General features: G+C 45.9%; 2 protein-coding genes across 3 annotated transcripts; both read left to right on the forward strand.

Annotated features, from left to right (window-relative positions):
• The first annotated feature begins 1,814 nt into the window (after nucleotides 1-1,814).
• acvr2aa (activin A receptor type 2Aa) lies at nucleotides 1,815-14,400 on the forward strand. Its single transcript, XM_079169944.1, has 11 exons — nucleotides 1,815-2,592; nucleotides 4,506-4,740; nucleotides 4,978-5,090; nucleotides 5,456-5,607; nucleotides 7,246-7,389; nucleotides 7,569-7,712; nucleotides 8,724-8,869; nucleotides 8,946-9,060; nucleotides 10,520-10,658; nucleotides 10,750-10,880; nucleotides 13,018-14,400. The coding sequence occupies exons 1-11, from the start codon at nucleotides 2,538-2,540 to the stop codon at nucleotides 13,222-13,224; spliced, it is 1,581 nt and encodes a 526-aa protein (XP_079026070.1). The 5' UTR covers nucleotides 1,815-2,537; the 3' UTR covers nucleotides 13,225-14,400.
• Nucleotides 14,401-16,050: 1,650 nt separating this feature from the next.
• Nucleotides 16,051-25,671, forward strand: epc2 (enhancer of polycomb homolog 2; the record flags this gene model as incomplete). 2 transcript variants are annotated; one of them, XM_079170782.1, is made up of 14 exons in its annotated part: nucleotides 16,051-16,200; nucleotides 16,510-16,669; nucleotides 17,170-17,315; nucleotides 18,392-18,598; nucleotides 18,849-18,997; nucleotides 19,397-19,520; nucleotides 19,614-19,802; nucleotides 19,918-20,001; nucleotides 21,070-21,203; nucleotides 21,289-21,587; nucleotides 21,828-21,958; nucleotides 22,823-22,979; nucleotides 23,201-23,420; nucleotides 24,986-25,671. In XM_079170782.1, the coding sequence occupies 14 exons, from the start codon at nucleotides 16,051-16,053 to the stop codon at nucleotides 25,053-25,055; spliced, it is 2,220 nt and encodes a 739-aa protein (XP_079026908.1). In that variant the 3' UTR covers nucleotides 25,056-25,671. The 2 variants fall into 2 exon arrangements, with proteins under 2 accessions (XP_079026908.1, XP_079026909.1); XM_079170783.1 differs by having other exon boundaries at nucleotides 21,831-21,958.
• Nucleotides 25,672-25,807: the final 136 nt, after the last annotated feature.

Raw genomic sequence — 25,807 nt, forward strand, 5'->3', positions numbered from 1 at the left:
TGTTCTCCAAAGAACGGTTCTTTAGTCCAAGAACAACAGTCGAGTACAAACGATCAATAATACATTGATAATAATAATAACGTTTAATAATAATCTAATGTTTAAACGGTCAATTTAGCTTTTCACAGCAGGAACACGGATCAGAGACTTGGACCTGGACCTGCTCTGTCTCTCTGATGTGGATCAGAGGACTGGACCTGGTCTGGAGAAGACTGTGGTGGTTTTGGGTTCTGGTTTTGGGGAGACAGTAGAGTTCAAAGGGCCACAGGCTGGACTCAGACCTGGGTCAATGCAGCTACCTAATAAACAGGGTTCTGGTTGTGTTCGGGTTCAGGACTCCTTTATGGTTCAATGAAAAGTCAACAGTGATCTGAGCATCATTTCTAAACCCAAATGTTTTAGTGTCTGTGGAGCGTTTCATGTCCTCTAAACATCTAAATGTATTAATGATAAAAACAAAAAAGGAGGTGTGAAAAAAGAGGCTGGAAGTGTCCTCCAGGAGGAGACCGAGTGGTTCTAAGAGGTCGTTCTCGTCCTCCAGGAGGAGACCGAGTGGTTCTAAGAGGTCGTTCTCGTCCTCCAGGAGGAGACCGAGTGGTTCTAAGAGGTCGTTCTCGTCCTCCAGGAGGAGACCGAGTGGTTCTAAGAGGTCGTTCTCGTCCTCCAGGAGGAGACCGAGTGGTTCTAAGAGGTCGTTCTCGTCCTCCAGGAGGTTGTAGTGGTCCATAAAGACCAGCAGGATGTTCTGAGTGTCTGTAGGCTGAAGATCGGCGCTGTGACAGATGCAGCTCATGTAATGATCTCCACCTGACTGTCACATTCACATCTTTGATTAAAAGTTAATGAGTTTATCCAGCCTGCAGAAACACAAAGGCAGTAAGTTCAGAAGTAGAACCTTTAATCCTCCAACAACACACACACCTCACACAGATAATGTTTCATCATCTCAACTACATCTTACAACCAGTCAACTGTGTCCAGTTCTCTGTCACACATTAGGACTAAACATCACACAAGAAGATGATTCCATCAGGAAGAATCCGTCCAACATCCTGTGTTTCTGAGGTCAGAGCAGAACATTTGGTCAACTTCTACCTGAAGCTTCACCTGTAGCTGATTACAGTTCAATAATGTACTTTACATGTATCTAAATACAGTTAAATACTGTACTTATATATATATATATATATATATATATATATATATATACAGTATATATAAGTGAGGTCTTAACTGCACCTTAACGTCACTCCTGTGGTGTGATTTATAACTCATGATTGGTCAATGTGTTACCTGAACCGCTGAACGATTACCATAAAGGCTGGAAAAGCTGCGGCGGTTAAAATAGAAGCCCTGCGTCAAAATGTAGTACTTCTAAATTATCTATTGTTTTTAGGTCCATGGTACGGATACAACGGGGTCTGGATCCAGACCCGGACCGGTCCATTAGTAACGTTAGTGACAGTGTGGGCTCCATGGGAGCAGGGAAAGGGCTTGTCAGGGCGTGTCATAAACATGTTAAATGTAGTCACACGTGTCATAAACATGTTAAATGTAGTCACACGTGTCATAAACATGCTAAATGTAGTCACACCTGTCATAAACTTCATATTCATATTCATATTCAGTCATTCTTGTCCATGTTTGATTGACAGCCCGCCAGTCTCTCAGGAGGCGGGCCTTCTCTGAATTCCAGACGTCCTGCGTCATGACGTCAGATACAAGGAGCTCCTTCTACGAACCCTATTGGTCACTGCTGGTGTCAGTCCCATTATCCTCAACTCTGTGACAGACCGCTATTGAAGAAGGTGGAGGAAAAAAAACATAATAATCTGAGCTGGACGGCCATTTTTGCTCTGCTTGTTGAGGACGGACCGGAACAAACCTCCGTGGTTCTTTTTATTCAGACCCGGACCCAGAACACCGACACACCGAGGAGGATCCGGTCTGATCCATAAAGAGAACCGGAGCTAAGCTAACGGCTAGCCGAGCAGCTAGCTATGCGATGACCGAGCTGTGGTCGTCAGAGGCGGACTGAGGACTACAGCTTGGCTCGGTTACATTGAGCTTTATCCCGGACCAGAACACTACCGGACCGGGTCTACCGAACACTCCGGGTTCAGGTCTCCGTGGATGTGACTGTTGTTATTGACATTAAACTGACTGTTTAAACCTGACGAGTCCACGTTAATCCCGAACCTTAAATCAGTGCTCCTCAACAGATGAAGAAGAAGTCTGTTGATGTGCTCTTGTTGTTGTTTGTTCGGTTCCGTTGGACTCTACCGATAACGTTACCGTGCATCTCGTTGGACTCATAACTACCGATGAAGAGAACTGAAGTTTTGAACGGTTTGGTTTTAAACGGTCTGGTGTCCTCACAGAGACGGTTAAACACGCTCCTCACGGTGGTTAAACCGTCCATACCGGGACTCGTTTAACGGGATATATATTTATATATATATATATATATATATATATATATACTTTATCACGGGTTGGTTCTACTTCAGATTAAGGCCTCGAGTCTCTGATCCACGATGGGACCAGCGACCAGACTGGCCTTCAGTGTGTTCCTCATGTCCTGCTCCTCAGGTGAGTCTACGGTACACATTGGTACACATGGTACACATTGGTACACATGGTACACATTGGTACACATTGGTACACATGGTACACATTGGTACACATTGGTACACATGGTACACATTGGTACACATAGTACACGTTGGTACACATTGGTACACATGGTACACATGATACACATGGTACACTTGGTACACATGCTACACATTGGTACACAATGGTACACATGGTACACATAGTACACATTGGTGCACATTGGTACACATGGTACACACTGGTACACATTGGTACACATGGTACACACGGTACACATAGTACACATTGGTACACATGCCACACATGGTGCACATTGTATACATAGTACACATAACACACATACTATACATAATACGCATAGTACACATGCCACACATAGTACACATAGTACACATAATACACATAGTACACATGCCACACATGGTGCACATTGTATACATTGTACACATAACACACATAGTATACATAATACGCATAGTACACATGCCACACATAGTACACATAATACACATAGTACACATGCCACACATAGTACACATAAGATAAGATAATCCTTTATTAGTCCCGCGGTGGGGAAATGTACAGCATCACAGAGCAACAAGGTACATAGTAAAAAAGAAACAAAAGCAGCAAGTATTATAAATAATGAATAGATACACATGCCACACAATGTACACATGGTACATATGGTACACATGACAACCCTAACCCTTAGCAGACGCTTTTATCCAGACTTACAGTCAGTGTGTTCAACATAGTGTTCAAGAGAACTACTCGTCACCAGAAGTCATGAGTTCATCTCCTTTAAACATCTCAGAGCAGAAACCAGAGCAGACGTACAGAAACACACTAGCATGAACACAACCAGTGCTGAGAGGAAGGCTCAGGGTAGAGCTTCATGAAGAGGTGAGTCTTCAGCCTGATGAAAGATGGGCAGCGACTCTGCTGTCCTGACGTCAGTGGGGAGTTCATTCCACCATCGTGGGGCCAGGACAGAGAACAGAGACCGGGTCCATCGGCCACAGGGACCTCTGAGCGACGGGGAACCGATCGCCCCGAGGCAGCAGAGCGAGTGGTCGGGGGGGGTGTAGGGCTTGAGAGGGAAGGAGAGGGTGGTCGGGGGGGGGTGTAGGGCTTGAGAGGGAGGGAGAGGGTGGACAGGGACAGGGGGGCTGAGAGAAGGAGGATCTGATATTGTTTACCTTCTTGTCAAAGAAGTTGGCGAAATCATCAGGGAGAAGGGAGGAAGGAGGAGGAGGAGGGGGGGGGGGGGGGGGGGGGGGGGGGGGGGGGGGGGGGTGGAGGAGTGAAGAGAAAGTTTCAAAGAGTTTTTTAGGATTTGAAGCAGAGGTTAGGTTTTTAGAGCGGAAGAACGCAGCTTTAGCAGTAGATAGAGAGGAGGAGAACGTGGAAAGAAGAGAGAGGAAGTTAAGAAGGTCCTCTGGGAGTTTACCTTTTCTCCATTTACGCTCAGCCTCTCTGAGGCTCCGTCTGTCAGCAGCACTGAGGCCCACAGACATGGGGCGGGGGGGGGCGGGGGGGTTAGCGTGCAGGCATGGAGGTGAAGGGACAGAGGATGTCCAGAGAAGAAGAAAGGGTGCTGAGGAGGAGATCTGCACTAACCTATAACACGTTTATAACACGTTTACTCCACTGTTTCAGTATATCGTACATGTTCCATGTTTAGGCGGATGGAACATGTTTGGAGTCTTATGAGTTGATCCAGCAGCTAATAGAACAACAGAGAGAAATGTGTCATGATGTGTTAAATCATTTGTTTAAATCTGTTCTTTGTCAATAAACTGTTTTAATGTTAAAGTGTTCATGTGATGCAACATGTGACCAATCAACTCTTTGTGGTATTGATCATGTTTTCTGTTCCTCAGGTGCCATCCTGGGACGCTCAGACACACAGAAGTGTATCTACTACAACTACAACCCTTCCTCCTCCTCTTCCTCCTCCTCGGTGTTGGACAGTCGGGTGAACATCAGTAAAGTTGTTTCCTGCTCTGGAGACAAAGATAAGAGACTTCACTGCTTCGCCACCTGGAAGAATATCTCTGGAGAAGTTCAGGTGGTCAAACAGGACTGTTGGCTGGACGATGTCAACTGTTACGACAAGTAAGTGACAACAGACAGACAGACAGGCAGACAGGCAGGCAGGCAGACAGACAGGCAGGCAGACAGACAGGCAGACAGACAGACAGGCAGACAGACAGACAGACAGACAGACAGACAGGCAGACAGGCAGACAGGCAGACAGGCAGACAGGCAGACAGGCAGACAGAGAGACAAAATACGCTCTGAGAGTCTTCAACCCTTTTCTATAATGAGTAAACATTCTTCTTCTGCTCTCAGGAGTGAGTGTGTGGAGAGAAAAGAAGCTCCTGAAGTCTTCTTCTGCTGCTGTGAAGGAAGTTTGTGTAACGATCAGTTTTTCTACAGACCCGACAGCAACCAGCAGATACCAGGTGTGTGTGTGTGTGTGTGTGTGTGTGTGTGTGTGTGTGTGTGTGTGTGTGTGTGTGTGTGTGTGTGTGTGTGTGTGTGTGTGTGTGTGTGTGTGTGTGTGTGTGTGTGTGTGTGTGTGTGTGTGTGTGCGTGTGTGTGTGTGTGTGTGTAAAAAGATGACAACACTGTTATTGTTAAAAGACTTCTAATAAAGTCTACTTGTCTCTGATTGTACTATTATAACTTGACTTGTTTATAATTCTCCTAAAATCTTTTGTGTGAGAGCTTTTTATTTATTATGACATTATTCTCATAATATGAATGTTTGTCATTCACAGACCAACGTTACTTGTACCGTTCATTGACTGTAGGTTTGTTTCCACAGGGACAAACAAACCGGTGTCTCCACAGACTCCTCTCTCCTCTCTGGTGTTCTCTCTGGTTCCCATCATGGTCGTCACCGCGGTCGTCCTCTTCTCCTTCTGGATGTACAGACACCACAAACTGGCTTATCCACCTGTACTGGTGCCCACACAGGTAACACACACACACACACACACACAGTAACACATACACAGGTAACACGCACACTGAGACAGGTAACACACACACACAGGTAACACACACACACAGGTAACACACACACACACACACACGTGTGTTGTGATGGTTGTGTGAGTATAATCCTCTCTAAGCATGTGTGTGTCCGTGCACACTCATGACGTGTGCTCTCTGCGTCTCAGCTGGTTGGGGGGCGTGTCCTCTGCTCCTCTGGTTGGAGGCGTGTCCTCTGCTCTCTGGTTGGGGGCGTGTCCTCTGCTCTCTGGTTGGAGGCGTGTCTGCTCTCTGGTTGGGGGCGTGTCCTCTGGTTGGGGGGGCGTGTCCTCTGCTCCTCTGGTTGGGGGCGTGTCCTCTGGTTGGGGGGGCGTGTCCTCTGGTTGGGGGCGTGTCCTCTGGTTGGGGGCGTGTCCTCTGGTTGGGGGGGCTTGGCTGCTGAGGAGGTTCAGGGTTCAGTGCAGAAGAGTTGCTGGTGTCCGCTGCCCTGATTGTTTTTTTGTGTTATTTAGAGTCTATGAAGTCACACTAACCGATTGAGGTTAACTTTGTACAAACTATTCTTGTAACTATTAAAGACTGTTGTCATGGTTACTGCGTTGGTTTAAATGAGAGGAGCTACGGTGTCTCTGTGTGACTGGATCCTCGTTTTATTTAAAGTTCTAACTCGTGTCCTTCTGAAGCTGAAGGTCATCTCATCTCTGTGTGTTTGAAGTTTGATGCAGGTTTTAGTTTCCACTGACAAATATACCGTCGATCAAAATCACCATTTTACCACCGAAGAAATACCAGAAGCAGACCTGCAGAGATATTAAAATGTTTAAGCGTCTGAATGAAGTGACTCTGCGTGTTGTTTGTGTTTCTTCTTCTTGTCTCTGACTCTGAACTCTCTTTCTCTCAGCACGCCTTTCATATAATGATCGAGGTAAGAAGATGAAACGTTGAATTATTTCATTTCTTCATTATTTCATTTTTCTCCTGTTGTGGGTTTGATTTTGCATCTTCATGGTCCTACGCCACCAGCCTGACTTTCTTTACTTTGTTTTCTGTCTCTTTGTTGACGTTGTCTCCGTGTGTTGATCAGTGTGATGATGCATGACTGATGTGAATCTGACAGAAAGCAGGTTGAGTTCTGTGTTCCTGCAGCGGCTAAATGTTTACTTACCGAGGTTCCATCATAGGTTACGTGTTTGAATCCCTTTGAAGATTCACCTCTTGGTTACCTTGTAAAGCCTCTGAATGAATGAATGAATGAATGAATGAACGTTGAGTTATATTCTGATGTAACTCCAGTTCTGTGAGTCTTTGTGTAGCTCAGCTTCACTCTGTATTTACAGTCAGTGTGAATATAAAGTAGCAGACTGTGGAGGGTAAACTATGGATCCAGGACTGCAGGAGTGCTGGTCCACACAGAACCGGTTCAGACTGGACAATTCCCATCACCTGCTCCCCTGGTTCATGTTGTCATGGAATCACTGACTGTTATTAAGAGTCTAGTCACATGTCAACAGAACACAAACCAAACATGATGATTAGATCACACAATGAGACGTGAACATGTCTTCATGTCCTGGATCAACTGGATCAGACTCGTGTATTTTCTCCTTGTTTTCGTCTCAGGACCCCGGCCCGCTGCCCCCCTCCCCCATCCTGGGTCAGAAGCCGCTGCAGTTACTGGAGGTGAAAGCTAGAGGGCGCTTTGGCTGCGTGTGGAAAGCTCAGCTCCTCAGTGAACACGTCGCCGTCAAGATCTTCTCCGTCCAGGTCTGTCCCAGCGGCCTCGAACGCACCGTCATCCACCACACGTCCTCTAGTGTACTATATTATTTTAGTACTATACTAATATACACGATGACTGAACTTCTGCTTTGCACATTATTCTGTTTATTGTCTACTATTGTTGACTGTGTGGTGGGTCAGCTCTGTCTCTTTGTGACCTGCAGGAGAAACAGTCGTGGCAGAACGAGTTTGAGATCTTCAGTCTGGACGGGATGAGACATGAGAACCTGCTGGAGTTCATCGGAGGAGAGAAGAGAGGAAGTCACATGGACCTGGAGCTGTGGCTCATTACAGCCTATCATGAGAAGGTAGCTCCGCCTCTTGATGGACAACAACAATTCTAATAATAATAATTAAAGCTGTGAGCATCCTCCCGCACGTCGGGGGTGCCGGCGGTACTCCGGCTCGCGCGTCCGAGAACGTCCGATGTTTTTTTTTCCTGCGTAGACGGCCTGACGCAGGAAATTACACACACACTGCAAATAGTGCTCGGCTTCCTGTATCCGCTGTGTGGCGCTACAGAACACTCGCAAACATGCATTATGTTGCTCTACATCAAGTGTAAACCACATCGTGTAAAAGTCATGTAAATCGGATGCTGTTCGTCACAATACGCAGATTTCCTTTGGCCAGTAGGTGGCGCTTTGAGTATTAGTTGAAAATGAGCTTGTAGACATCCTCAGGCCATGAGTGTTATCAAGAACGGAAGTTTGGGACGTTTGAAACGAGTCCAGCTGAGTTACAGCAGCTTTTTTGATGGGGAATCATGTAAAGTAGCTGCTCGCTACGGCTACGCCATTCAACCAAACGTAAAGCTTTTGATAACTTTTAATGACAACAGTGTAAAGATTGTACTGACAAAATATGAAGTGGATTCCATAAAGTACCTAGGAGGAGTTCGTTAAAGTATAGCGCCTATGAAATATGGGAAAATTCACACATAAATCAAAATGGCGGATTGCCGGTACAGTTTAGAGCAGCGGTGGGCAAACCTTCTGGCTCAGAGGCCACAGGGAGTTATGAAATGAGACAGACGGGCCAGTAGCAGATGGATGGACTTTAACAGCTGGAGAGACTTTAGAGAAGTTTGTGTGTGTTCACATGATCACTGGACTAATAACACTAATAACTCATAAAGACAGTGATCACTGTGGAGGAGTTCTCTCTGTAGTCTGTTAAACTGTGTTCTGTGTATAAACTCAGGATCATTTGTACGGTGAGGGAAACGAGGATGCAATGAAGCGACTTGGGCTGTAGCCCTGGTGACACCATGACGTCACATGAGGACGTGTGATGACGTGTGACCGTTGTGTCCTCAGGGTTCCCTCACAGACTACCTGAAGGCCAACGTCCTCTCCTGGTCTGAACTGTGTCTCATCGCTCAGTCCATGTCTCGAGGTCTCGCCTACCTTCATGAAGACATACCAGGACACAAGGACGGACACAAGCCAGCCATCGCACACAGGTACACACAGGTACACACAGGTACACACACACACACACACACACGTCTATAAAAGTCACTCTGTGTGTTGTTTCAGGGACTTTAAGAGTAAGAACGTTCTGCTGAAGTCTAACCTCACCGCCTGTATCGCTGACTTCGGCCTCGCTCTCAGGTTTGAGGCGGGAAAATCACCCGGAGACACACACGGACAGGTGAGCTCACCTGAACGGTGAAACCTGTTACTCTGGGTACATCTCAAGTCTCTTGTCATTTCCTCGCTCCTCGCTTGAACCGGAAGTTGTTCTTCGCCGCCATATTGACGGCCGTCCCAAAGCTCTTATTAGCTCTGAGGAGCAAGGAGAGAGGAGGGAGGAGGGATCTCCGAGGAGCCATGAGCGAGGACCCACGAGAACAGCCTTCCAGGAAGTGTTGTAACGGTGGACACGCCCCCTCAGTGCTCATCATGTGATCGGACTGATGACTGAGTTTAACAGCAGAGTGAAGACGATCAGATTAAACTCTAGTTTATATTTGATCTGTTCTCTGGTTTAAATAGATGTTCATTGTAGTCTGAACAACAAAAGAACCACAAACAACTTCCTTCATTTATTAAAGATTAGTGTTTTCATGATGTTTCCTCAATAACTTCATGATGAAAGGATGAAAGTGAATCTTTACATCATTGATCATCATTTCATTCAGTCACTGAGGATCATTCAGAGTTTCATGAGTTTCATCATTTCAGAGAAACAATCATCATGTTCTGCTGATTTCATGATGACGTCACAGTTTAAAACGTTCAGACGCAGATAATCATAAATATATAAAAACATTCCACCGTAGAGATGATCCTGATCTCATGAACACAGTTTAACAGACTCCAGAGACGATCACTGTGTTTATGAGTTATTAGTGTTATTAGTTACTATTATTAGTCCAGAGATCATGTGAACAGACTCACACTCCTCTAAAGTCTCTCCAGCTGTTAAAGCGACTGACAGCTGATCCAGATGTGATCAGCTGATCCAGATGTGATCAGCTGATCAGATGTGATCAGCTGATCCTCGTCATCAGAAACAGACTTCACGTGACGCAACTGAGGAAAGGAAGTCTCATGTCTCCTAAAACATGTTTCCTCGTTTCCTCTCTCCTCGCATGGTCTCTCCATGCGTCCCTGGTGGGAGGGACTAGGACGCAAGGAAAGGACCCAAGTGAGGGAAACGAGGATGCAATGAAGAGACTTGGGCTGTAGCTTCTGTCTGCTCTCAGTGTGAAACAATCACTACGATCAGAGTCAGTAATCCATAACCTGACAGCAGAGCTCGCTCTAATGTAGTCCGGCTCACCAAACACACGTAACCTAATGTTAGCAGCACTTTGACTCTGTGAGCCCACAGACAAAGGTCTTCCATCCTGAGAGCCAGGCGCCCACTGAGGAGGATGTTTTGGGCTCAATCAGCTGCAACACATCAGCACCACACATCACACTCTGTATGCGGAGGAGTGTCGTCACTGATGTGTGAAGCGTTTATTTGTCAGCGTAGTTCTGATATGATCTGTTATAATATCTACTTTTTGACTCTGTTGTCCAGTAAACAAAGCTTCATGTTAATGAACCTCGTGGCAGACGGGCTGTGAACCAGACCGTGAAGCACATGTGTTGTGTTCCAGGTGGGCACCAGGAGGTACATGGCTCCAGAGGTCTTGGAGGGGGCCATCAACTTCCAGAGAGACTCCTTCTTGAGGATAGACCTGTACGCTGTGGGTCTGGTTCTGTGGGAGCTCGCCTCACGCTGCAAAGCTGCTGACGGTAAGAACCACCATCAGTCTGGATCCAAGTCCACCACACTGCCACTGGTCTCTGTTGTGGTCTCTGATGGTCCCCCTTCTCTCTGATCTAGGTCCGTTGGACGAGTACCTGCTGCCCTTTGAGGAGGAGGTGGGTCAGCATCCATCTCTGGAGGACATGCAGGAGGTGGTGGTCCACAACAAGCTGAGACCGGCTCTCAGAGAGTGCTGGCAGAAACATACTGTAAGCCAGACTACATTACCCATCATGCACCTCTGTGTGTCTCACTGACCGGTGTTGTGTGTCTCTTGGTGTCTGTGTGTGTCCTAATGACCGGTGTTGTGTGTCTCTGTGTGTCTCTGTGTGTCCTAATGACGGATGTTGTGTGTCCCTTGGTGTCTCTGTGTGTCTCTGTGTGTCCTAATGACCGGTGTCTCTGTGTGTCTCACTGACCGGTGTTGTGTGTCTCTTGGTGTCTCTGTGTGTCCTAATGACCGGTGTTGTGTGTCTCTGTGTGTCTCTGTGTGTCCTAATGACGGATGTTGTGTGTCCCTTGGTGTCTCTGTGTGTCCTAATGACCGGTGTTGTGTGTCTCTGTGTGTCCTAATGACTGGTGTTGTGTGTCTCTGTGTGTCCTAATGACTGGTGTTGTGTGTCTCTGTGTGTCCTAATGACTGGTGTTGTGTGTCTCTGTGTGTCCTAATGACTGGTGTTGTGTGTCTCTGTGTGTCCTAATGACTGGTGTTGTGTGTCTCTGTGTGTCCTAATGACCGGTGTTGTGTGTCTCTGTGTGTCTCTGTGTGTCCTAATGACGGATGTTGTGTGTCCCTTGGTGTCTCTGTGTGTCCTAATGACCGGTGTTGTGTGTCTCTGTGTGTCCTAATGACTGGTGTTGTGTGTCTCTGTGTGTCCTAATGACCGGTGTTGTGTGTCTCTGTGTGTCTCTGTGTGTCCTAATGACCGGTGTTGTGTGTCTCTGTGTGTCCTAATGACCGGTGTTGTGTGTCTCTTGGTGTCTCTGTGTGTCCTAATGACCAGTGTTGTGTGTCTCTGTGTGTCTCTGTGTGTCCTAATGACCGGTGTTGTGTGTCTCTGTGTGTCCTAATGACCGGTGTTGTGTGTCTCTGTGTGTCCTAATGACCGGTGTTGTGTGTCTCTGTGTGTCCTAATGACCGTGTTGTGTGTCTCTGTGTGTCCTAATGGCCGGTGTTGTGTGTCTCTGTGTGTCCTAATGACCGGTGTTGTGTGTCTCTGTGTGTCCTAATGACCAGTGTTGTGTGTCTCTGTGTGTCCTAATGGCCGGTGTTGTGTGTCTCTGTGTGTCCTAATGGCCGGTGTTGTGTGTCTCTGCGTGTCCTAATGACCGTGTTGTGTGTCTCTGTGTGTCCTAATGACCGGTGTTGTGTGTCTCTGTGTGTCCTAATGACCGGTGTTGTGTGTCTCTGTGTGTCCTAATGACCGGTGTTGTGTGTCTCTGTGTGTCCTAATGGCCGGTGTTGTGTGTCTCTGTGTGTCCTAATGGCCGGTGTTGTGTGTCTCTGCGTGTCCTAATGACCGTGTTGTGTGTCTCTGTGTGTCCTAATGACCGGTGTTGTGTGTCTCTGTGTGTCCTAATGACCGGTGTTGTGTGTCTCTGTGTGTCCTAATGACCGGTGTTGTGTGTCTCTGTGTGTCCTAATGACCGGTGTTGTGTGTCTCTGTGTGTCCTAATGGCCGGTGTTGTGTGTCTCTGCGTGTCCTAATGACCGGTGTTGTGTGTCTCTGCGTGTCCTAATGACCGTGTTGTGTGTCTCTGCGTGTCCTAATGACCGGTGTTGTGTGTCTCTGTGTGTCCTAATGACCGTGTTGTGTGTCTCTGCGTGTCCTAATGACCGGTGTTGTGTGTCTCTGTGTGTCCTAATGGCCGGTGTTGTGTGTCTCTGCGTGTCCTAATGACCGTGTTGTGTGTCTCTGCGTGTCCTAATGACCGGTGTTGTGTGTCTCTGCTTGTCCTAATGACCAGTGTTGTGTGTCTCTGTGTGTCCTAATGGCCGGTGTTGTGTGTCTCTGCGTGTCCTAATGACCGTGTTGTGTGTCTCTGCGTGTCCTAATGACCGGTGTTGTGTGTCTCTGCGTGTCCTAATGACCGGTGTTGTGTGTCTCTGTGTGTCCTAATGACCGGTGTTGTGTGTCTCTGCTTGTCCTAATGACCAGTGTTGTGTGTCTCTGTGTGTCCTAATGACCGGTGTTGTGTGTCTCTGCGTGTCCTAATGACCGTGTTGTGTGTCTCTGTGTGTCCTAATGACCGGTGTTGTGTGTCTCTGTGTGTCCTAATGACCGGTGTTGTGTGTCTCTGCGTGTCCTAATGACCGTGTTGTGTGTCTCTGCGTGTCCCTCTCAGGGTCTGTCCCTCCTGTGTGAGACGATAGAGGAATGCTGGGATCATGAGGCTGAGGCGCGTCTGTCTGCCGGCTGTGTTGAAGAACGAGTCGTTCAGATGAAGAGACAGACGGAGAGACAGACCAACGTCTCGGGGCCCGAGGACATCGTCACGGTTGTCACCATGGTAACCAATGTTGACTTCCCGCCTAAGGAGTCGAGTCTATGACGAGGTCTACGGACCAATCGGGACGGAGCTGGGACTCACTTAGCCAACGGGTCTCTGATGGCTGACGCTGGTCAGCTGACCCTCAGACTGATGAGGACACCATGCAGACAGTCTCAAAGTCTTTGTTCCTCGCTGAGGACAGCTGTTAGGATCCTCGAAACGCTGAGGAAAGGTGCCTCAATGCTTCCTTTCCTATCTCCTTTAGCCTAGGAAACACTGGACCTTCTTTTACCAAAGGAAAGGAGATAATTCTGACCCACAATTCTTTGCGGCAGTAACATTTAAAGTGACGCAACATAAAAGCAAACGTTGTGTTTATCTCACAGGTTTAACTATTCTAAAGCGATGAAGTGATGAGATTCATGGTGATGAAGATGAACAGCGACAATCATCTACTTTCATTTTATATTTATTTATTTACTTTGAACATGAAATAAATATCTTTAAAAAAATAAACAGTAAATAAAGCAAACTGTTAAAAGCTTGATGAATAAAATAAACTGATTATTAAACTGTTAAAAGAGATCAATATATATATATATATATATAATATATATATATTTATAATGAATGTGACATCATCAGGAGGAGCTTCTGTTTCTCTCTTTTTAGAACTTCATGACATCATCAGACAGATGTTTTAGTTCCTTCCTCCGTCAGTGACATCATCATGATGTCATCACGTAGATTAGTTGGGTTCTCTAAACACCATGGCTGTCGTCTCCTAACTCCTCATGAACTCTCCTTCACATCTTTCCTTGACCCCATGACGTTTTCCATAGAGGTCAAGGAGAAGTGGTTAGGAAAGGATGTTGGGTCATTTTTGGACTTTTCGATTGCAGCAGGGTGACACTGATCTCTGATGTCACTTCCTGTTTGTTTTACAAAATAAAAGACTTCCTGGACAGATGTTTGATTTGAGTGTTAAAAGTCAACTTTTTGTTTCTCTGAATGAAGAAGAAACAACTTCTGAATGTCTCACTGCTGTTTGTTTGTGTATATTATTATATGTATTTATATATGTGTGTATATATATACATATATATATATATATATATATATATATATACATGTATATGTGTGTATATATATTTACATTGTCAGTTTCATCATCAGCTTATTGATCGTTTCTTTTCTTTTATAAAACTTGTTGAGAAGAAACAAGTGGATATTTGAAGGGTTGAAATGTTTAATGGAAATAAAATATACAAGTTGAAAACAGTTAAATTGATTTATTGTATTTAATAGTGAATGTTTTTATTGGTGTTAATGATTCTTTCAGATTCTTGACACACTTCATAGAACCTGTGAGACGTCTTTGATCTTCAACCACAGATCTCTGAATGTGCATCGTCAGCTTCATGAACCTTCTGTTTGTTTATTGGTTTTATCTGCTGCAGCATGGATCAAAAACTGATTATGATTAAAATATCACCTCCAACAAAAAGAAAGAAAACACTAAAGTTTATTAATCTGTCATTAATTCTAAAGAAAGTCACAATACACCAGTGGAAACTGTTCTGATATTTAATATATTGATTAGGAATTGCCAGTCGGCGGTGCCGGAAGCTGAGTTCATCTCGGCTACGCTTCCTTGCTCTCCCTCAACCTTCTTGCTCTGACTGAGACCTGGATCACACCAGCAGCTCTGTGAGACGTGAACTCTTTCTCACACAGAGCTGTGAGGTGAGGCGGTGGAACTGGCTGCTCATCTCCCTAAATGGAAACACTCTCTTGTGTCTGCTCCACAGTTCTCCTCGTCCTCGTTTGAATGTCATGCTGTTACTGTCATCATCCGGTCCAGCTCTCCGGTGCTGTTGTGTGTCGCCCACCAGGCCTCTTGGTGAGTTCCTGGAGGAGCTCCACACATTAGTCTCTCACTTCCATGACGACAGCTCCGCACTCATCCTGCTCAGTGACTTCAACATCCAGACTGATAAGTGAACCTCTCCTCTCCTTCCTCTCCTCCTTTGACCTTTACCACTCCTCTTCTCCTCCTACCCACAAGGCAACCAGCTGGATCTCATCTTCACTAGACACTGTTCTACTGCCAACCTCTCCGTCACTCCCCTCCAGCTCTCTGAGCACTACTTCATGTCCTACTCCCTTTCCTCTCCTCCTCCCTTACTTCCTCCACCTACCCACATGGTCTCTACCCGTAGTCATCTTCACTCCCTCTCCCGCTGATCTTTCCTCTTCTGTTACCTCTGCTCTCCTTGAATCCTTCTCTCCTATCCCCTGATGCTGCTACTGATCTCCTCCTCAGCATCCTTTCCTCCTCGTTGGACGTCCTCTGTCCCTTCACCTCCAGGCCTGCACGGCCAACCCCCCCCCCCAACCCCCGCCCCATCCTGGTGACGAGTCGTTCTCTTGAGGACTATGTTGAACACACTGACTGTAAGTCTCTTTGGATAAAAGCGTCTGCTCAATGACTGTGATGTGATGTAGAGTTCTATATAAGTTCTATCAGAGTTCTATTCATGTTATATAAGGGTTCTATATAAGTTCTATCAGAGTTATATATAAGTTATATTAGAGTTCTATATTAGTCTTATACAAGTTCTATTAGAGTTCTACATAAGTTATAACAGAGTTTTGATACATGTAATAGATTCTTAATACACTGTTGGCCAGAAGAGCTGCGCGCGCACTTTAACGTATCGCGTGTGTTTATCAGAGCGGTGCCGCGGTGGCTGATGGGATATGTCCGCCATGTTTTCAGAGCAGTCCCGAGCAACGGTTCTCAAGTCCCGTTAAACGTTCCTCCGGTGACCGGAGCAGCTGGTACCGATGAACGTCTGTATCGGTGGTTCACGGATTTAAACAATGAGTAAACTCTCGTTCCGGGCTCGAGCGCTAGACGCCTCCAAACCTCTCCCGGTGTACCGGAACAGAGACGTACCGGAGCTCACGGACTTGTCCATCAACCGGGCCGTGTTACAGATGCCCACCGGGATGGAGAAGGAAGAGGAGCTGGTACGTTTAAAGAGTGTTAGTCTGGAGCTGTGGCGGGAGTCATGTTTACGTTCACTACGTTACTTACGTACAGTCTGCGCTATCAGCGGAGCGTCAACGAGGCGTGAACGCGCTCTGTGGCTGTGACCTTTACGTTCTAACGTAGTAGTCATGGTAACGCATGGACGCAGTGGCCGACTGCTAGCTTACCAGTGCTACTGTTAGCTTTAGTCCATGAGACACATGTACAGTTATCATATATATATATATTTATACTTGCACTATATATATATATGTGTGTGTTTAGTATGTCTCACCTGTGTGTTTCAGGAGCACCACCTGCAGAGGGCGATCTCAGCCCAGCAGGTGTTCAGGGAGAAGAAGGAGAACATGGTGATCCCTGTTCCTGAAGCAGAGAGTAACACCACATACTACGACCGCCTGTACAAAGGAGAAGTCAAGGTCCCCAAACAGCTGCTCCACATACAGCGTGAGTAATGCACAACAATATACTACCTGTGATGGTACCTGTGATAGTACCTGTGATAGTACCTGTGATAGTACCTGTGATGGTACCTGTGATGGTACCTGTGATGGTACCTGTGATACTACCTGTGATGGTACCTGTGATGGTACCTGTGATGGTACCTGTGATAGTACCTGTGATAGTACCTGTGATAGTACCTGTGATGGTACCTGTGATAGTACCTGTGATAGTACCTGTATAGTACCTGTGATAGTACCTGTATAGTACCTGTGATAGTACCTGTATAGTACCTGTGTGTAGTACTCGTACTGCACCCCCATAATCGTTGAAACACTTTTTAATTAAATTTCCTCCGGTTTGGTCTCAGGTGGATGGTTTATGTTTTAGAGCCGATCCACTAGTAGACAGTGAGACTGGTCTTGTTGAGACTGCATCTGAATCAGGTCTAGATGAGTCTACATGTTGTGTTCAGGTCCATCAGTCTCATGTTTGTGGTCCTGCAGCTTTGTGTCTGGATCTGGAGCAGCCAGACTACGACATGGACTCAGAGGACGAGACGCTCATCAACAGGCTCAACAGAAAGATGGAGATCAAACCTCTGCAGTTTGAGACCATGGTGGACCGACTGGAGAAAGCCACAACACACCAGGTAAACCTGAACACACACACACCAGGTAAACCTGAACACACACACACACACCAGGTAACACTGCACTGGGTCTCTCTCTCTCACACACACACTCTCACACATCAAACACTCGTAGCTCTGCTGGAGAGCATTTATGCTTTTGTTCCTTTACAGTTTATGTGTGGACTTCACAATAGTTGTGCAGAACAAAATAAGCATCAATAAGAAAAGGAAAGTCCTCAAACCGTGACTTCAGACGTCTCCGTAGGTTTGATACCTCCGCTGGACACGCTGCTCACTAATCGTTACAATAACAGCTGCTAGTAAAGACAACAAGGTCAACAACACCTGTGATCAGTTATGTTGAGTTAACCTGGTAGTCGATCGGGTAATCAAGACTGTTTGTGAGCTTACAGTGAAGGGTCACGTGATCGGTGACGAATCAGAGACACGGGAACCAATCAAGTAGTGAACACCAGCGTCTCCGTCCTCGTTTATAAACGTGTGTGTTTACGAGCGTCCACACTAGTCGGAGGCTCAACTTCTCTATCCTGAGCTCTGAAACTCCGGCGTAGTGAAACGCTCGGTGAGAACGAAGCAAAACACACGAGCTTCAAATGGAAACGTAGTCGTGTGGACGTGGCCTCTGTCATAGACAGATACTTTATTCATCAGGGGGACGTTTGTATGTTACAGCAGCACAGTAACACAGTCAAAATATTAAGTATGAAAAATGCACAATATATACACTACAATAACATATTAAGAACGTATTAAATATAAGAATATAATGAAAAGAACAATAGAAATGCACAGTGTGTACAATGAAATAGAATAGTGCTAAATGAACTAGGTAAACTAAACAGTCGTACAAAAACCAACCACCAGCAGCAACAACAGTGTAGCGGTGTGTCTTCATGTGAAGGTGCTTCAGCAGAATGTTCTGCTGCATCGTGTGACAGCAGAGCTTCAGGCTGCAGTAGGTGGTGGAGAGGGTGGTCCAGGTGATCCAATATGAATAATAGTCAAACTCCATGTTGGAGTGGTTCCAGTTCTGTCCTCAGCCGGTCTCTCTGTGGTTCTGGTTCTGTCCTCAGCCGGTCTCTCTGTCGGAGGCGAAGCTGCTGCTGAAGGAGGACGACTACCTGCTGAAGTCTGTGTACGATTACTGGGTGAGGAAGAGGAAGAGCTGTGGAGCTCCGTCACTGATTCCTCACATCAGACTGGAGAGAAGAGACGGATCGACGAACAACGACGCCTACGTGGCCTTCAGACGCAGGACGGAGAAGATGCAGACCAGGAAGGTGAGTCCTTCTCTCGGTTCTCCATGTGGACTCTATTTAAACCTGCTGGATTCACAAACGCATCCTGTTTATTTATTAGGCCCGTCATCGATTTTTCTACTTTAGGTTTTTGAATAAAATCATAAAAATTTCCGAGACATTTATATCTCCAAGAATGTTACAGATCTTCTAACGGTACAGTCAAGTTCTACTGCAGCTGTCTTTAATAACGACGACTCCGAGTTCATGAACATGATGTGATGTCTTTCAGAACCGCAAGAACGATGAAGCGTCCTACGAGAAGATGCTGAGGCTGAGGAGAGAGTTCAGTCGGACCGTCACCATCCTAGAGATGATCAAGAGGAGAGAGAAGTCCAAGAGAGAGCTGCTGCACCTCACCCTGGAGGTGGTGGAAAGGAGGTGAGGAGGAGGAGGAGACACCTCACCCTGGAGATGTTGGAGAGTAGGCGAGGAGGAAGGGAAGGGGGAGGAGGTGAGGAGGTGAGGAGGAGAGAGTTCAGTCGGACCGTCACCATCCTGGAGATGATCAAGAGGAGAGAGAAGTCCAAGAGAGAGCTGCTGCACCTCACCCTGGAGGTGGGGGAGGGGGGGAGGGAGAGGACACCTCACCCTGGAGGTGGGGGAGGGGGGGAGGGAGAGGACACCTCACCCTGGAGGTGGGGGAGGGGGGGAGGGAGGGGACACCTCACCCTGGAGGAGGGGGGAGGGAGGGAGGGAGGGGACACCTCACCCTGGAGGAGGGGGGAGGAGGGAGGTGAGGAGACAGCTGTGGAGTTTGAAGATGTTTTGTGTGTTCAGGTGTCAGATGGAAGATTTCAGTGGAGAAACTCTCAGAGAGGTTTCACTCCCTCTGGTGGAGAAACCAGTTTACAGCATCCCAGTGACTCTAAACAACAGACACAGAACGGACATCAAGATCAAGGTACGGAGTCTCCTTCATACAACAGGTTCCATATGACTGTACATGTGAATCCAGTGGCTCCCTCAGATCTCATGTTCAGAGTCTATGTTTCAGAAGAAGCTGGCGTCTGACGAGCTTCCCTTTGATCTGATCCAACCGAAAAAGAACATGAGACGGGACAGATTGTGTCCTCCACAGAGACGACCCTGTCGACCCCCCGGTCCCTTCACCGTCAACAAGGCCAACATCAAACAGTACGACTTCCACAGCTCTGGAGAGGAAGACAGCCCTCCACCTCCACTGGTCAGCACCACCATCACCATCTCCATCTTTTACTGTGAAATCATGTGTAGAGAGACATACTCTGTATAATATAGTAAAAACAATATTCTAATGTCTTCTGTTCATGTCTCTTCAGTCTCCTCCGTCTTCACCTGATGAAGAAAATAATCCTGATGGAGTTTATGTCTTCAGGAGAAAAGCTGGATGTCAATATCTCTCTGTGAGTTCAACCTTTTTGATTTCATTGTTTTAATTTATTACACTTTATTCATAAAGTGTCTGTATTTTGAGCCATCAGTGGCTCCTGAGCAGCGCCCGGGGAGCGCTGAGGGTTCAGTGTGTTGCTCAGGGACACTTCAGAACATCATTACTTCATTACTGATGAACATGATGAAGAACAGAGACAATCACACAACATTTATTTACTGCTGGTTATGAATAACACACACACACACACTGATCCACCCATACACAGGTTCACACACATTCAAACTCCTAGTTCTATATGTAATCTACACATACATGTACACACACACACACACATATATACATGATACATGAGCGCATACAGCACATCTATCCTCATCAGCATCTCTTCATTGGTATCAGTTAGATGCTCTTTGTTTTGATCTTCTTGGTAAAGAGTTGAGATCCTTCTTGTCTCTAGATCTCATTGGATGATGGTTCCATGAAGCTGCTGCCAGCAGCACATTTAAAGACGTGTCCTGTGATTGGTCGGGCTGATGAGGCTCTTAAAATGAGCCGATACATGTTCCCACACTGACGCATTTAACTTCCTCACATGAGTTCATGATCATCTCCTGCTCGTCAGCGGAGCAGAAAGAGGCTCTTTCTGTCACTTCATCTGCATCGTCCTGTTAGAACATCATGGTTTCTGTGATCGACGCTTCCTCCTTCTGAAGCAGGACGGGCACGCCACCGATCCTGATGACTGAAGTCTGGTTCTAGTGAACGAGACCGTTTGAGCGGATCAGCCTTTGAGGAACCGAGATAGCCTGACTTCAACCATCGGGTTCCTTTAAGCTGCTAACAGGACATCTGATCCACTTAGTGGACCACGAGGAACGAGGCCCTGGTCTGCTGACCGAGTCCCGTAAAGGCTAGAAAAGCTGTGCAGGTTAAAATAGAAGCGCTCTGCCAAAATGTATAATTCTCAATTATCCGTCAGCTGTAGGTCCAGATAGGACAGGGTCTGGAGCCTGTTAGAGAGCCCTGCTTTAGAGGATAATAAACACTAACTACTGTTTGTGTTGGTTTGTTTCTGCAGCCTGAGACTGAGCAGACGGGTGGAGACCATCATCCGGGGCTCCTCCCTCTGTGTCTCCGTCACTCTCTGGCTGAACTGATGCTGCCTCCTCATTGGACGGGACTGAGCCGCCGCAGGATAGGACGGGGGGGCAGGTAGCTCCATCTACTGACCGCTCGCTCTCATCACAGTCTTCATCAGTAAAGCTGAAGCCTTTTCTCCGTCTCTGTCTCTGATCAGGGTCATCCTGGACCGAGCCTCCTCGGGTCTGGATCCAGTACTGAAGCAGCTGGACTCTTCAACACATCAAGTCTGCAGGACCAGAACCAGGACCAGTAATGACCCTGTAACACCCCCCCTGACCTCAGGAACCACTGGCCCCTGTCTGACTGAAGTCCTGAGCAACATCCAGACCCTGAGGAGGTTCTGCTTCAGACCCAGACCGGTTCAGGGCCAGAGGGAGGGCAGCAGAAGGACCACAGAGTCTTCTATGGAGGACCACAGAGTCGCCTGTTGTCATTTACCCGGCAACAACTCCGGTGAGCTTCTGATCATTAGTTTCATCTCTCAGTCAGCAGCAGATCCTGGAGCTGAGAGGACAGCAGACCTTTACTGATCCACAACAGTTTGAACCGTTCGGGTCTCAAAGTCAAGTCCACGTCTCCAGTTTAGATGAAATATTTGACTTTTTAATTTGTCACATCATGGTTCAGCTCTGCATATATATATATATATATATATATATATATATATATATATATGTCTTGTCTCTGTACCAGCAGGGGGCATCACAGAGGAGCAGTACCACAGTCATCAGCAGCAGCTGATCCAGATGCAGAAACAACAGCTGGAACAGCTGCAGCTGCAGAACACTGCTTTATATCGACACACATCGCTGTGTGGAGCGCAGGTAACATATAATATATTAATATCAGTGCTGAGCAAGTCAACATGTTAACGCATTCATTAATTAACGCCGACAATTATTTTATCGTGCGGTGAATCTCTCTCTCTCTCGCGCGCTCTCGCTCTCGCTCTCGCTCTCGCTCTCGCTCTCGCTCTCGCTCTCACTCTCACCCACCCACCCTTTTCCTTCCCCTACAGTCCCCTGGGTCCTAAGTACCTCCATGTACAGCTTCTTATCACCCTCTATGTACCAACGTACATTTATAACAAACACCACACATGTTACACTAATCAGCGTAGCATAGTGTCTGACCAACATACCAACAAATAAATGATTCATTTAAATGATCTTTTAGAGTTTTTAAAGTGTTTAGTTTGTAATATGTATAATAATCATATCATTTAGTTATCACTACTGAGAGTTTAACAAACATAAAACATGACGTAGATAGGTTTGCAGGTTTAAGATGTATATTTAAATTCATCTCTGACACACATGAAGATAAAGTTGTGAACACCGGCTGAATATCTATGATCAGAATCATTATAACTGTGTTATAACTGCTGCTGTGTGAAGAGAATCCTGCTGTTAACAAGAACCTGATGAGTTTAAAGTGTTTAAACCAAATGTTGTTGACCTTTAGTTCATAGAGCAGCACTTTAACATAAAAGAGCTCAACACACTACTTTAGATTCATTATGAACTTTAACATAACAATGAGATTAATCGCGTTTACGCATTTTAATCGTTAATTAATATATAACACTGCTTTATATAGACACATATCACTGTGTTGAACACAGGTAATATACTGTATATTTGGTGGTCTGGTTCTCTGAGTAACACCCGGTCCTGGTCTTGTTCTAGTCCACCAGGTCCAGTGAGTCCCGTTCAAAGACTGTGGACTCGGCCAGCGCTCAGTTTGCAGCCTCGGCTGTGATCAGCACTCCTCTTCCTCCTCGTGGTCACAACAGTGAGAACAAACCCTACAAGTCCAGCATCAACGGAGTCCTTCATTCTTCAGGTGAGCCACCTCACCTGTCTGAGTCTCGCTGGGTGAACCGATGCTCATGAGAACTTTATTTATAAGAGTTAGTATCATTGAGGACAAAAGGTAACGATGTATCCAATCAAAGAGGTCCATAAGAGATGAACTGGACATTTTGTAAAATAAGTATCTATTTTAAATGTGTACGCTGATATTAATATATATATATCGTATCATTTATGTAAACTCCTCCTCAGGTCCCTCCAGGCCTCCGTACTCGTCCTCCTCGTCTGTCAGCAGGTTGGGGCTTTCAGCTCGGGGGTCTCTCTCCTCTTCCTCTCAGTCTCTTCCTAACCAGAGGAACCAGGTGAGAGCCCCCCCCCACACTGCTCGACCCTCCGCCCCCCCAACGTCTGCCTTAAAGCTCGCCACCATCGCTGCCAGCCTCGACCGAGTGCCCAAAGTCTCCACCGCCAGGTAAACTCCTCCTACACCTGTCCATGTAAACTCCTCCTACACCTGTCCATGTAAACTCCTCCTACACCTGTCCATGTAAACTCCTCCTACACCTGTCCATGTAAACCTCCTACACCTGTCCATGTAAACTCCTCCTACACCTGTCCATGTGAACTCCTCCTACACCTGTCCATGTAAACTCCTCCTACACCTGTCCATGTGAACTCCTCCTACACCTGTCCATGTGAACTCCTCCTACACCTGTCCATGTAAACTCCTCCTACACCTGTCCATGTAAACTCCTCCTACACCTGTCCATGTAAACTCCTCCTACACCTGTCCATGTAAACTCCTCCTACACCTGTCCATGTAAACTCCTCCTACACCTGTCCATGTAAACTCCTCCTACACCTGTCCATGTGAACTCCTCCTACACCTGTCCATGTGAACTCCTCCTACACCTGTCCATGTAAACTCCTCCTACACCTGTCCATGTAAACTCCTCCTACACCTGTCCATGTAAACTCCTCCTACACCTGTCCATGTAAACTCCTCCTACACCTGTCCATGTAAACTCCTCCTACACCTGTCCATGTGAACTCCTCCTACACCTGTCCATGTAAACTCCTCCTACACCTGTCCATGTAAACTCCTCCTACACCTGTCCATGTGAACTCCTCCTACACCTGTCCATGTGAACTCCTCCTACACCTGTCCATGTAAACTCCTCCTACACCTGTCCATGTAAACTCCTCCTACACCTGTCCATGTAAACTCCTCCTACACCTGTCCATGTAAACTCCTACGCACACCTGTCCATGTAAACTCCTCCTACACCTGTTCATGTAAACTCCTACGCACACCTGTGAACGACGTGCACTTGTCTGGGTAAACTCGTCCTACATGCTGTAGTAGTTCATCAGGTTACATAATGTTTCTGACCTGAACAGTGAAGCAGATATAATGTAAATACGAGGACTAATGATAATAGTAATAATAATAGTAGTAGTAGTAATAGTAATAATAATAGTAGTAGTAGTAATAGTAATAATAATAGTAGTAGTAGTAATAGTAATAATAATAGTAATATTAATAACAGCAGCAGTGGGTGTCGGGCAGAACCACGGTCCAGGTACAAATAGCTAGCTAGCTGATGTTAGCTAGCTAGCTGATGTTAGCTAGCTAGCTGATGTTAGCTAGCTAGCTGATGTTAGCTTCAGTGCTATAAACTGATGTGTCTCCTCTAAGCATGACCGAGGTTTAATTAGCGCTCGTTAAGTAGCTGAATAAAGAGACATTTTGGTTCAATAGTCTTTCTGAATAATATTACAAATACTATGGATTAGATTTACATTAGGACCCAAAAGCTGCTCCAACAAGCTGCTTTGAAATCAGATCAGGACCAGAACCAAGACCAGGACATCTAACCAGACTGGAAATCTGGTTCTATCAGGATCACCGTTATAGAATCTGCAATGTTTTAAAATACGGGGCAGCCGTCCCAGCTGGTAAAGATCTTTTCAGAGGAAGTGATGTTATGAGCGATGTCATCACTGACGGTTGACTGTTGACTGTTTTTATCTCAGAGATCCTCACGAGTCGGAGAGACCTGTGAACGGACTGTCAGAGACCAACCTGCTCATGGAGGTCACATAACATCCCATCACCTCCTCCTCCTATCAGCTCCTCCTCCTCAGTGTCCGGTGAATGTGACCTCCAGAAGAAGAATGTCAGAATCAGAACATTTTATCAAGTGTGGATAATATTATAATTATTATTGTTGTTATTGTACAGTTTGTAAATGTCTTTGATGTGAAATAGTTTTTGTTAATTTCATCAGTTTAGTTTCTAAATTATCATGTGACTACAGGATCATCTGATTGGTTCACAGTAAGCCTTGTTTGTGTATCTTGGCTCTGATTGGTCCATGATGAGTCTGTATCTTGGCTCTGATTGGTCCATGATGAGTCTGTATCTTGGCTCTGATTGGTCCATGATGACTTATATTATTTATTTCTCATGTTTACATTTTGTATTTCTTTAAAATCCAAACGTGAGTCTTGATTTATTTAATTTGTTCCTGATTTAAAGATTTAAAGATGTTTGTGTGACGTCCGGATCGACTTGATATTTTTAAATGTTTGTTAAAGAATCTCTTCATGGCCTTCTGATCATTTGAGCCACATTAAAATAAACAATATGCACAAAGTTTTTTATATTTTTAAACTTGTTTCTATGACGTCATCCGTCTGAATCATGTTAAGAAGTTCGTTTCTCCTTAAAATGCTGAGAAATAAAAATGCATCGACAGACTTTACTTTCTGTTGGTTTTATTTTTCTTTGTAAATAACTTCAGATGTGTTTTTACTGAACACATTGAGCCTCATTCAATAATCGGGTTAGTTAGT

The sequence above is a fragment of the Pholis gunnellus genome, assembly GCF_910591455.1.
Source record: "Pholis gunnellus genome assembly, chromosome: 12".
NCBI lineage: Eukaryota > Metazoa > Chordata > Actinopteri > Perciformes > Pholidae > Pholis > Pholis gunnellus.